The following is a 13,150-nucleotide window of genomic DNA, read 5'->3' on the forward strand; positions in this document are numbered from 1 at the left end:
ATAATGATTAATTTAAAAAAACTATTAAAAATATATTCAAATAAAAAATTATGATAAGTCATTAAAAATGGTTATATTCACAATTTTTCATGCATGTTTGTCAAATTGATTGTCATTAATTATTTTATCTGTCTTTTTACATAAATTTTTGGAACTGTAATTAATAGTAACTGAAATATACCAATGAATTAATGAAAAAATATGGTAAAACAAAAATGAAAAGGCATATTAATACTTCTATGGTAAAAAAACATTCCTATTTCCTATCATAATAAAATAAAATATTTAATATTTTTTCTGACCATAATATTAATACAAAATAACAATCAGTTTTTATCAAAAAACTCAAATACACATAAAATAAATATTTTTTTTAACACAATTAATTCCATATTCAATAATCAATAAATATTTCTAACATTTTGATTTTGATGATTTATTTCATCAAGCTTATCCAGCAGTTAAGTGTAGTGTACGACTGAATTGTCTTTAATTGTGGCTACCCTCCCCACCATATCTCACCTTACCACATCCTTTCTTTCTTGGTAACAGTAATATTTGTATCTTCAGCTGCCAGGCGCCGTTTCCTTTTACTCTCTCTCCTCCTTTTTCAAAATCCAGTTTTTACTCACTGTGATCAGGCTCCACTGCCTCAGTGTTCTCCATAACACCATAAAACACTGACCCAATCTTTCTCCTCCTCCTCCCTCACAATCTGACACACTAACACACCAAAATTCAAATTACATTACCAAAAAAAGAAAAATGGTGGGTACATATGCATATACATATACATATAGACTACTATAGAGTGAAAGTGATATACTTCTTGCTATTCAATTTTTATGTCTGTTTTGAAGTTAATTCTGTTCACTCTCCTGGCGCAAACACAGATCAAAATTCAAATTGCAAAGTAAAAAAAAAAAACCATGGTGCATGGCCTTTCCTTTTCTTTTCTTGCTTGCTTGCCACTTTGTTCTTTTTTTTTTTTTACTGTTTCAATTATCTGTATTTTGTTGAATTTAATTAGTTGAATTAATTGGCCTTCGCAGTTCGTTTCTTCTTCATCGCATGTTCCCCGTTGGCTCCAAGTTCTCCTCACGGAGAAGTTCTACAACGTTTGCATAATTCACGAAGAGGCAAAGAAGAACGAGAAGAACGTTTATTGCTTGGATTGTTGCATTAGCCTCTGCCCTCACTGTTTGTCCCCCCACCGCTCTCATAGACTCTTGCAGGTTCTGCTCTCCAAGTTTTTCTTCACAAAAAGATGCAAACAATTACAAACATGCTTCCACTTAATTAATTTAACTATTTTTTACTTGATATTTTTTATTTGCTCCCTTTTGCAGATTAGAAGATATGTGTATCACGATGTTATAAGGTTGGATGATGCTGCAAAGTTAATTGACTGCAATTCCGTTCAAGTTAGTTTCTTCTTCTTCTTCTTTTTTTTTTTTTTTATAATTTTCAAATACGTGTTCACTTCAGCATAATTGAACAAGAATATAAAACTACATTGTAGCATACCAAGGTTTTAAATAGTGGTTGCCGTCAAATACGACCAATGCGGTCAAAATTACGGTCGCTCATAGTTAAAGAACCTTGATGTGTTGCAGTCCAAATTACGGTAGGCGGACCGTTTTTTGAATCCTTTTAGCATATATAAAAAGATTCGGGCTGTGTCTTCTTGCACCTTCAACCTTTAAAACTGGCTTTCTTGTAATGACCGAAGTTAGAGTTTCATTGAATCATTATTTTTCTTTATTTTATTTTATTTTAAATTTGTCCTTTGAGCTCTATAATTTACATGCTAGTTAGTTTTCAATTCGGTATGGGTGAGAGGAAGAGTTGCTTGCACAAATGATAGAAGGAGAAGAATAGGGGGTGTGGTTTTTATGAAGTGTTGTTATTCTGAATTTTGAGCTCATTCATTCACTCATTCACTTTCTCTCTCTACATGCAGTCCTACACAACCAACAGCGCAAAAGTGGTATTTTTAAACCAAAGGCCACAGACAAGGAACTTCAGAGGCTCCGGCAATTTCTGCAGCACCTGTGACAGAAGCCTGCAAGACCCATACCACTTCTGCTCCCTCTCTTGCAAGGTCTTTCCTTTGGTCACTCCCATTTTCGCCCTCTCACCAACGTTACCATTATTCTTTATTCTTATTATATATATTATTATTATTACTATTCTTTTTTTCTCTTATTTATGTAATGTGTGTCTTCTAATAATGTTTATGTTTATGTTTATTTCCTCAATTTTTTTTTCTCGTTTTTGTTTTTGTTTTAAACAGATAAATTATCTCGTCAGAACAACGGACTCTCTCTGCGGCTACCTCTTCGAGTGCAACTACCTGCCGCTACTGGAATCTGGGCTCGACGATGGTCTAATGATGACTCCTGATTCGGTTCTCGAACCGTCTGGTTCAGGGGGGTACGGAGGGGTGGATTGTAGGACCACCTTGGCTTGCACTGCCACCACCGAGATTGTGAGGAAGAAGAGGACCGGCGGTGCCGCTTTCCGGCTTCCGTTCCGGCCGGCGTGCTCGCCGGTCTCGGAAATCTCGGCGTGTCTCATGAACCGGAGGAAAGGGAACCCCCAGCGGGCCCCACTCCATTGAAGAACTTGAGAGAGAGGGTGAGTTTTTTTTTATATGAAAAGAGAAAAAAAAACGTTTATTAAATATTAATATTCTAAATACTGTTATTATTATTATGGAGTTTAAATCTGGGGTTGGAACTTACTATACCTTTACAGGGAGAAAAAAATAACCTCCTAGTTTTGTAGAGATTATCACCCTCTGCTTTGTTGCTGCTGTGTATCTATCTACCCGGATTGTTAGAATTTATTGAGGTTTATTACTGCTTCTGTTATAGTACTAGTATATATAATTTGATAATTTGATTTGTTGTCTCTTGGTAAATTGATGGTGTCTTATGCTGAATTTGTGGTTTTATGAGTGCACATGGTTTGACCAGAATGGAAATTTATGGTATAGGGTTGGTTTTTGTGATCGGCTGCGATTTTGGTGTTGTCGTTTGCACAACTTACTATTCATTTTGGTGTGTTGTGTATGCTTTCTCTGGGCTACAATATTGGACATGAAGAGGAAATTGGGTGATCAATTTGTGTAAAACTTGGATGAATTTGACTTGGGTCATGCCATTTGTTGAGACGAATAAATGTGTTAGGATTTGGTTGGGTTAGGCCAAAACTTAAAATGAAATGGACAAGGCGCAGATAGAACTAATTTTATCGCGGAAAAAATTATTGATATTCAACATCAATTAAAAATTTGACAGATAGAAAAAGAAGAAAAAATATATTCATATAATAAATGATGTGATATAATAAAAATAAAAAATAAGAATTATTGACGTAAAATAAGAGGTTTTTAAAATATCATCACTTTTTTTTGTACGGTTTACTTCAAAGAGGAAAAAGCAGGAAGGCATCGTTTTTAAGAGGAAACGGCTATGGGTTGAGTCACTTGAGTGTGTCCCGTACTAATCTTATGGTGAATCCCAGAATAGCAAGGATCGGGTATGTACTGCACGTTAATTTGTCTTATATGTATCATTTTTTTTCTTCTTCTCGTTTCTGCTTCCTAGTGCAGCGTAGTGACAAAATTCAAAGACAGTGGTCTTTAATTTATTGCTATTTGTCCCTAACCCCGTTGCGCAGCATTTGAGGTGTCCTATGGGAAACTTGCAACTTCTTTATTCAACTCCCAACCATTCAAATCATATAATATTAAATGGTGGATTTTTTGACTGGTTTACGTCACCATGAAGGAAAATAAATGATATACTAGTATATTTGTGTAAATTATTATTTTATTTTATTAGTTTATAAATGTCTTTCTGTTTTATTACTTGCTGAAAATATTGAAGTAACAACTGAGTTTTATTGTGATTGGCTTAAATTGAGAACATTAAATCTTTTTATCCATAAATTCTTTCTGGTTAAGTCGTTAAACATATTAAATAATTACATTTAAATATTTTTTCTTGTGAATGTTATTATTTGCTTTACTACATAAAAACCGAGATTAAATATAAAATTAGGAAAATATATTTACTGTATTATAATTTTTAGTAAAGTAAAAATATTTTTTTTCATTTATTTAAATAATTAGTATTATAAAACCGAAATATTCAAGGAAATGTATTTATTAATTTTATCTAACATATTGAATTTTTATTTATTCAATATTTCTTCCTTTTATAATTCCTAATCAGTGTTTTTCGAAACTTGTCATTTGTCAAAACATCTTTTAGGGTGTTTAGAAGGAATGAGAAAATTTTTTTAGAGAGAAATGTTATACTTTTTTTTGAGACTCCTATCTTTTACATTTTATTTTAATTAAAAAGAAAAATTATTTTTATCTTTTCTATTTTCATGATCTAAATTAAACACACTCTTAGATTACGTTCCTTTTAGAGGAAAGAAATGTGCTAAAAGTGATTGCACCAACGAAATAGAAAAAAAGACAAACTTTCGTTCGTTCATTTTAGTAGAAAATTACAGTGAAATTTGTACAAAATTTATGGGGTCCATGCTTTCGGATTTCTCCGCTAAATTGAGAAGAAATGCAAAGAAAGAATACGGTAAAAATGTTAAAATGGGTGTTTTCAAGAATTGATGATGTGCGTGGGTCACTTTTTTAATTCATCACGTAGGGAACAAAATCAAATATAATGCAGGCACACTCGAATATGGGTTGGAGAATGAAATATGACTAGCATAATTTAGAATATGCCTATGCCTAGTAAAATTGAATTTCCGTAGAGCATCGAATTTGATGGCAGTAAAATCCATTACACACACATAAATAAAACGTGATAAAAAAGGATACAATTTGTTTTCAAAAAAACAAAATCGTTTAAGAGAAAAATATTAAAGCAGAAAAAAAACATGAGTATAATTGAAATTTCACAAATACTTTATTTATATTTTTTTATTATCTACCATATCACTTTTTTTCTTATTATTTCATTTTTTTTATCTCTACCTAACAATCTTATTTTTCACTCTCTTTCATTTTTTTTTTCTTTTCACATACTTTATTTCCTTTTCTTTCATTATAATAGAACAATGTTAAAGATGGATGTCTAATAGTGCTGTAGATGATGACGGATTTAAAAGCTTTGAAAATGGCATTATACATTCATACCATGTGACTATTTTTTTTTTTTAGTATATGTGACTATAAGTGAACAAAAACGATATGACCACGAGTTTAAATTCAATTTAAGCCAAACATAAAAGATCTTATGGATAAAAATAAAAGAAGAATTAATGGCATGTTGATTGATAGGTGTAACTACAATAAGCACTCCCACTTTGGCTTTAATCTGTTTTTTTTTTTTTTTTTTTCAATCCTTCCACTCCAAAGTAGTCATGTAATATGCCACCAAATAGGAGAAAGTTTGCAAATCTCTTAATTACTGGTTGGCAAGTGGAGTCCATTTGACCCACCTTACCTGAGCAAAGGGCACAGCTACTTGTCGTTTTCACGTTCTGGGTAAAAGGGTGACTTTTCATGTATCATATCCCATTGGATATCATATTGGCCTAAAAACATAAAATGACATAACATCTAAGAACCCTTTATTTAACGTCTTGCATTTTGAAGCAACAACTTGGGTTCAATACCACAAAAGCCCTTCCTAGTTGTCAAACGAGTATAAAATGTATCAGGGATTTGGATTAGTTTTCCACTTGTCCTATACTAGAAGGGCTTTATACGAGTGTTATTCAGTTTTGTCTTATAGTTTTTAATTTTGTCTCTTTCAGCTGAAACTAAGCCATGATGTCCATACTATACAATCTTTTCTGAGTTACTATTGAACCATTTTTTTTTTAAATATCAACAAGAACGATCCATTCTGGGTCAGAGGAAGCTGTAGTCTTGGCATTATTCAAAGATCTTAGCTAGTAATGTGCAATACATGTTTTGTGTAATTTGTATTTTGTTTCTCCTTTTTTTGACTGAAATCGATGAAGTACTTTTGTGACGGACAAAAATTATTGTAGGTGGACAATTGTTTACGAGTATGAACAAGAAAGTTAGATTTAAATAATAATAAAGAAAATCCTTTTAGTTTTTACCCAATTCAATTTTGATTCGTATGAGTTACTTCTTAAGGTATTGGTTAATGCATTGTCACTCATTTGTGTTTTTTTTTCTCTTACAGCAAGGTGCCTTAAAAACATATCTTAAAACAAGTTTTTTTCCCATCTAAATCTTACAATAAGGTTTTGATCCTTTTATATATATATATATATATATATATATATATATATTAAAAATAACCACTTTTGTCTTTGTATTTTATATTTTATATTTGGTAACGATTTTATTCATGATCTATGAAATGATCAATTTAGTTCACAAAAATATAAATGTATTAAAAATTTAGTCCAATAGTTAAGTTATCTTAGTTTTCATTAACGTTGAGTATATACTAACGTGAAGATTGATGTGGCAAGTCCATAATTTCAAGAAGACTTTCAAAGTTAGCCAACAATATTTTGGATTAAATTATTAATAAAACTTTTTTAATTGTTGATTTTTGATTTTACGAACCTAACAACTAATTTGAGAAAAAAATTCTTCCCGATTTCATGGTAATAGATTGTTACTCAATGACATTTTGGTTCCCAATGGATATAACTTAGTGACAAAATAGTCCACCATACTTACTTGAATTTGAAGCGCACATTCATCATTATACTTAAAATCTTGTCATAACATAGCCAAATTGAGAAAGATGTTCAGACAAAATTTGAAAATGGATAAGAAGATTCATAGCTTATTTCATACCAAATTCTGAAAATAATATTGTCATTAAACTTAAAATTTTGTTCATAACATAACTAAAATACTAGTAAAAATTGTAACATGACAATACCCAAAACATACAAAAAATGATACCAAATCATCCATGATTCTACCTGCACTTAGAACATGAAACACCCTAAAATTGGATTTACAAATACACTTCAAATATCTTTTATTTATCTTCATAAACAAGTGAGTTCAAAGTATTTTCATGAATTTTGTAATAGAAAACGAAAAGACAGGATAATTTTTTTACTGAAATAAAACTTTTCATGAAGGCTCCTCAATCCTTTTATTTTTAATGAAAGCTATAAAATTGAAGAGAAAAAGGTCTATTTTCAAAATTGTATGCAACATATGTATTTTAAAAATATTGTTTCATTTAAAGCCACAAGTTGATTTACATAATAAATAGTTAAAATTCAAGTATAACATCTTAAAGTCTTTGAAATAACATCATATATATATATATATATATATATATATATATATATATATATATATATATATATATATATATATATATATATATATATATATATATATATATATATATATATAAAGATTTGAGATGAGCCTCCATGACCACCAAACATAATTAAATATGCATCAAAGGTAAATAGTAAGTAAGTAAGATGACTAAACAAATATAAAAGTTTTCGAAACCTATGTCTATTCAAATCATTACACCAAAATGGAAAACCTAGGTCTCAAAGCAGTCATCTATCTAAGCCCTATGAAATAACCATGTCACCAAGAAGGTACATGCCAAATGAAAGTGAACCCTCCAACGAGAACCCAACGAAGAACTCTCAGAAGGATCCTTTTACACTCAAAGATGCTAACCTACGAGTGAAGATTTGTCCTAATGTTCATCATCTGAACCTGAAAATGTTGGTGTAAGAGGTGAGTACTCCATCCATTTTCGAACCACAAAAATGGATGTTGTGTCCCACATATACCCTAACAACCATCATGTGTGGTTGATGTGCCATCATTTTCTTCTATTTTCTAAACCCTTTTTGCACCATTTTAATTATTGATTGGTCTTAATTGTCAATTAATTAGGCAGTTTTATTATTTGGGCTCATTTAGCTAATTTGATGTTTTTAATCTAATTTCAGGAATTAATGAAACATTGGGCTTAATCCGGATTTTGGTTGTGGACTTGAAGAGGGCAAATAAAGCAGCGCTTACCTTAGTTAATTTCTAATTAGGAAATTTCGCAATTTTATTTTATGTTGTTCAGTGTTTATTTCGTTTTGGGCCAGAGTATTGTAATAGGGCCCAGTGACTTTGAGTGACTCTTTTTAAATAGCTGCCTTGGGATTCGTGCAGGGCATTCTATTCTGTTATGCTATTCATTATTCAGAGCTTTGTTTTTAGGGTTTTCGTTTTTCTGTTTTGATGCTTCTGAGTTCGTAATGCAATTTTACGTTTTCTGCTTCTAATTACAATTTCGTTCTTGCTTCTTCTTCTACTCTCATTTACATTTCTGTTCCATTTTACATTTCTGTTCCATTTTACATTTCTGTTCGTTTACGTTTCCGTTCATTTATGTTTCTGCTTCATGTTTCAATTACGTTTTCTGTTTGAATCCATGGAAGGCTAGATTTTCTGGTGTTGTTTCCTTTTGAGGACGAAGCCCAACTCTCTTTGAGGTTTCCGCTTGTAATGTGGTTTCCTGGCATTTCTCCCTTCACCAGTAGCCCAAATTCGTGAATATTAATCAGTGCACGCTTCGTGTTCGATTAATTGCCTCTGAGCCTAACTTGCGTTCATGCTTAATGGACGAAGGGCTAACTGGTGTATGTGGTGCCTAATCACGTATTGAAAACCCTAAGTTGATTTTCGCTTAGTAAATTGAAATAGGGTTGGATTAAGTGGTTGACTATTAGGGACGAATTCTCCATAACCCAGGATAAGAGAGTGGCTTCTGAATCAGAGGAAACAACCCGTTTTTAATATTAGTAGTTTCGTATTCCATTTTATTTGTTCTGCTCTTTAATTACCAAACAACCAAACCCCCCCCCCCCCCATCGTTACTGTTACTGCAAGTATATTGTGAACATTTGGCTTGTCACTGTTCGTTGGGAAACGACCTAGGATCACTTCCTAGTTACTGCATTTTCATGTTTATTTGATTCGGGTACGGCCTCGATCAGTGGTTGACTAGCAAACATAACTCACAACATCCTATTTCACATTCTACTCTCACACTATTATTATCTTGGGCCTAACACTGCTACTAAGCCTCTCAGGCCATCATGGCCTTACGCAACATGTGGATGACGATTGGGAGGACACGTTGATTGAGCATTTGTAGTTTAGTATTTTTCTATTCTTCTTAGCTCAATTGACATCTCTTTGAACCTTATTTTCTCACTTTAACTTAGTTTTGATCTTAGGCAAATGATTGAGCTTAATTGATAACTGTGACTTATTTTCAGATTTTTGTGCTTACTTGACCTATCTGCCTTGTGCAGGGCCTATAGGACACTACAGAATTCCAAATGGAGCGTGTGAGTAGTCCTTGAAAAGATAAGAAAAATATATTCAATTTTGTCACAAATAAGCATGGGCCATTTATGCCATTTCAAGGGTCAAACTGGGCTTGAAAGTCAGAACCTCTACACTTGAGTAGTTGGGCTGCGAGTTTGGGCTTTGTTTTGTGTAATTAGTTTAATTAGGTAGATTAGATGGGCCAAATCAAGTCCCATCCCTTCCTTCTGAGTAGTCACTATATATATTAGTGTAAGTTAGTTAGTTAGTTACTTCATTTTATAAAAAAACAAATTTAGTTACTTGTTGTGTAGGCTTTAGGATCAAACTCTTTTATCTCTTTTTCTCTCAATTGTTCTTCATTCTTCTTCCTCTTTTCACTTCTGTTCTTCCTTTCTCTTGCACAAATTTCATGGATTTTCCATTGGTGATGATCATGGAAGGCTAAGAACTTAATCAATCCAAGGATCCACTCCAAGCAAGGCTGAATTTGAGTTCTGGTTTAGTATTTCTAATCTTTGTGAATGCTCATCTTTTTCTTGAATCCTATTTTTTTATTTTCATGATTATGATTATGCTTAGGATTGAAAAAAAATTAGGTTATGGATTTATTTCCTAATTTTTAAATTTAATCACAAATTGTTTGAATGATTTTTCAACCTAATTTGTGATCTCAAATAATTTAGGGATTGATTCGATCGAACTATCTCTAATGCATTTGACTGAACTTTCACACTCTGAACATCATTCATAGTAACTGTGATAATTTGATTTGCATTGGTTTGGTGAATTGTATTGATTCTATTAAACTTGATTCATATTCTATTTTGTTTTGTTCTATTCTATTTCTTCATCTCTGTTTTTGTGTTTTCACATTCCTTTACATTCGCCTACAAACTATTCATTGAAATTCTCCTTGCTTTTTATAAGTGAATTGAAGTAGGAACCAAAATGAATTGTATCTATGAGTCAACCTAGGTTAATCCTATACTATAGAATTTCCTAGTTTTATTTGTTTTGGAGCGATTTGACAGTCATTATGAAAACTGGCGTTGTTGTCGGGGATATGATTCATTGTGTGCCAATCTTGATTCACTGATAGTTGACATTAGTATAGTAGTATAGGTTTGCATCTGTCTATTAGAAAAAGAAAAAAAATACACATTTGTGCATGTTTTACATTTTATAACATTCTGCATTTTGTGCATTATCTTTCTTCATACACCAACTGTTTGACATATTGCATTGGCCTTGTTAGTATTGTTGTGTAAGATATGGTGAGTAATGGAGTGTTTTACATTGAGCATTAGAGTAGAGTAGTGGTAAAATAGAGTAGTAGTGTAGAGGAGTAGTGTTGTGCATAGTGTAGTGTATTGTGAGTTGCAGAAGTAAACTATCTTGTGGAGTTTGGCTTCACAACTTGGTGTCCATAGTTTATCCCTTATTCTGAGAAAAATTATCCCCTTTGGGTTTAGGTTTGGGTCAAAATTGGCAAATTCAATTTAGTGGACAAAACTCCTGTTGCTGCCAGACAATTGATTTCCAACATGGAAGCAAATTACCAGTAATTTGGTACTAGAGTTGCTGCACCATCCAGAGCTACTGTAAGTGAAGTTTTTGTTTCTATGGTTGCTGACAATCAAAGGTTGGAGAATAAATTTACAGAGTTGACATCCCTTGTGAGGCAGCTAGCCATTGGTCAACAACAGAATGTGATGGCAGCCAATCAACCAAGGTTGTGTGGTATATGTTGTGCTCCTAATCATTCAACATATGCATGTTCCACACTCCAAGAAATAGAACAAATTGCTGATGTTTCTTCCATGCAACTTGGATAGCCATTCAAACCTCAACAACAATAATATAATCCTTACTCCAACACCTATAATCATGTTTGGAGAGATCATTCGAACTTGAGGTATTGTCTTGGTCCACAATAACAACAATAGACACAACAACAATAGCCATTCAGACAACAATAGTTTCAACCTTCCATAAACAAATATCTAGCTCCTCTTTTCAGACAATAACAACAATTCCAACAATCTACACCTACAACTACACAGCCTGTGCAAAATAGCAATTTTGGACCTCTTGGATGGAGGGTGGAAGTCAATATTCCCCTCTTGAATGCCATCAAATAGATTCCAAAATATGAAAAATTTCTTGAAGGATTCGTGCACTCATAAGAGGAAGCTGAAGGGAAATCAACAAGTGAAGATAGGCAGAAATGTTTCTACACTTATACAGGGCAAAAGTGTTGCTGCCATTCCACCATCCACCTTGCCACAGAAGTGCAAAGATTCTAGCACCTTTACTGTCCTTTGTACCATTGGAGATTTCACTTTTATAGATGCCATGCTTAACCTTGGAGCCTCAATTAATGTCATGTCCACATTAGTTTACAGATCATTACATGTTGGCGATCTAAAACCCCCTAGTGTTGTCATCCGTCTAACCAATTAGAGTGCTATGATTCCACTTGGAGTCATTGAAGAAGTGTTGGTGCGAGTTAAGGATTTGATTTTTCTAGTAGATTTTTACATTTTGGATATAAAGAATGAGTCTTTTAGCCATGGGTCCACATTGATCCTAAGGAGATGATTTTTTATGACAACCAGGACAAAAATTGATGTGCATCCAGGAACTCTTTCCATGGAATTTGGTGATGATGTTGTGCATTTGAACATTTTTGAGGCCATGAGACATTCTTTAGATGAGCATTTTGTTTTCCTCGTAGATGTCATTGATGATGCAGTAGATAGAGTAGATATTTGTACAAATTTACTTTATGATTTTTTTGATTTTGATCTTGGTTCTTTTGACTATACCTGTGATAATTTTGACGAGTCTGCTACTGTATGTAGTATTTGTGTAGAGATTTCCTCTGCAATTCACTTTGGTTGTGATGCAGGTGTAGGTTTTGATCCTCTTGTTTCTCTTTCACCAGTCGCCAACCTTCCTTTGCTTTCCACCATTCAGCCACCTTCCTTGGAGCTGAAACCACTACCTGAGCACCTTAAATATGCTTATTTAGATGATGCTCGGAAGCTCCCAGTCATCATATCTAGCAGCCTTTCACTTGAGCATGAGGATATGTTGCCATATGTTTTGAGAGGCCACAAAAAGGCCATTAGGTGGACACTTGTTGACCTTCCTGGAATAAATCCTTCCATATGCATGCATCGAATACTTTTGGAGGATGATTCCAGGCTTGTAAGGCAACCACAGAGGAGGTTGAATCCCACCATTCTTGATGTGGTGAAGAAGGAAGTGATGAAGCTACTAGCTACAAGGATCATTTATCCCATTTTAGATAGCACTTGGGTTTCACCTGCCCAAGTGGTCCCAATGAAGTCGGACATCACTATTGTGAGGAATCAGGATAATGAGTTGATCCCAACTAGAGTGGCCAACAGTTGGTGAGTTTGCATTGATCATAGGAGACTGAACCAGACAACTCGTAAGGATCACTTCCCTCTCCCATTCATTTATCAGGTTCTGGAGAGGTTGGCAGGTAAATCACATTATTGCTTTCTTGATGGTTTTATTGATGTTTTCTTACTAATCATGGTCATTTGATTTTTGTGTTTATTCCTTTTATAATAAACTCACCCTTTCAATTTTTGTAATGTGTGGTTGATACCTATGATGATCATGAACCTTCATTCATGGGAGAAGATGGACAACAATAGATTACATGGAGTGAGATTCTTTTGTTGAAGCTGCCAAGCCAACGTGATGGCGTTGGGATTATTTTGGGAGAGAGTTGTATTTTGTTAATCAACTCCTTCGTAG

The 13,150-nt window shown here is 33.3% G+C and overlaps 1 protein-coding gene across 4 annotated transcripts; it reads left to right on the forward strand.

The window, feature by feature from the left end:
- Nucleotides 1-494: 494 nt before the first annotated feature.
- On the forward strand, nt 495-3,099 carry LOC100797977 (protein RGF1 INDUCIBLE TRANSCRIPTION FACTOR 1). Of its 4 annotated transcripts, none has more exons than XM_006590979.4 (5): nt 495-768; nt 1,053-1,235; nt 1,350-1,424; nt 1,964-2,104; nt 2,297-3,099. In XM_006590979.4, the coding sequence occupies exons 1-5, from the start codon at nt 766-768 to the stop codon at nt 2,621-2,623; spliced, it is 729 nt and encodes a 242-aa protein (XP_006591042.1). In that variant the 5' UTR covers nt 495-765; the 3' UTR covers nt 2,624-3,099. The 4 variants fall into 4 exon arrangements, with proteins under 4 accessions (XP_006591042.1, XP_040862910.1, XP_040862909.1 ...); XM_006590980.4 differs by having other exon boundaries at nt 547-932; XM_041006976.1 differs by having other exon boundaries at nt 521-768; nt 1,053-1,424.
- Nucleotides 3,100-13,150: the final 10,051 nt, after the last annotated feature.

This window comes from Glycine max, chromosome 11 (genome assembly GCF_000004515.6).
Source record: "Glycine max cultivar Williams 82 chromosome 11, Glycine_max_v4.0, whole genome shotgun sequence".
Classification (NCBI taxonomy): Eukaryota; Viridiplantae; Streptophyta; class Magnoliopsida; order Fabales; family Fabaceae; genus Glycine; species Glycine max.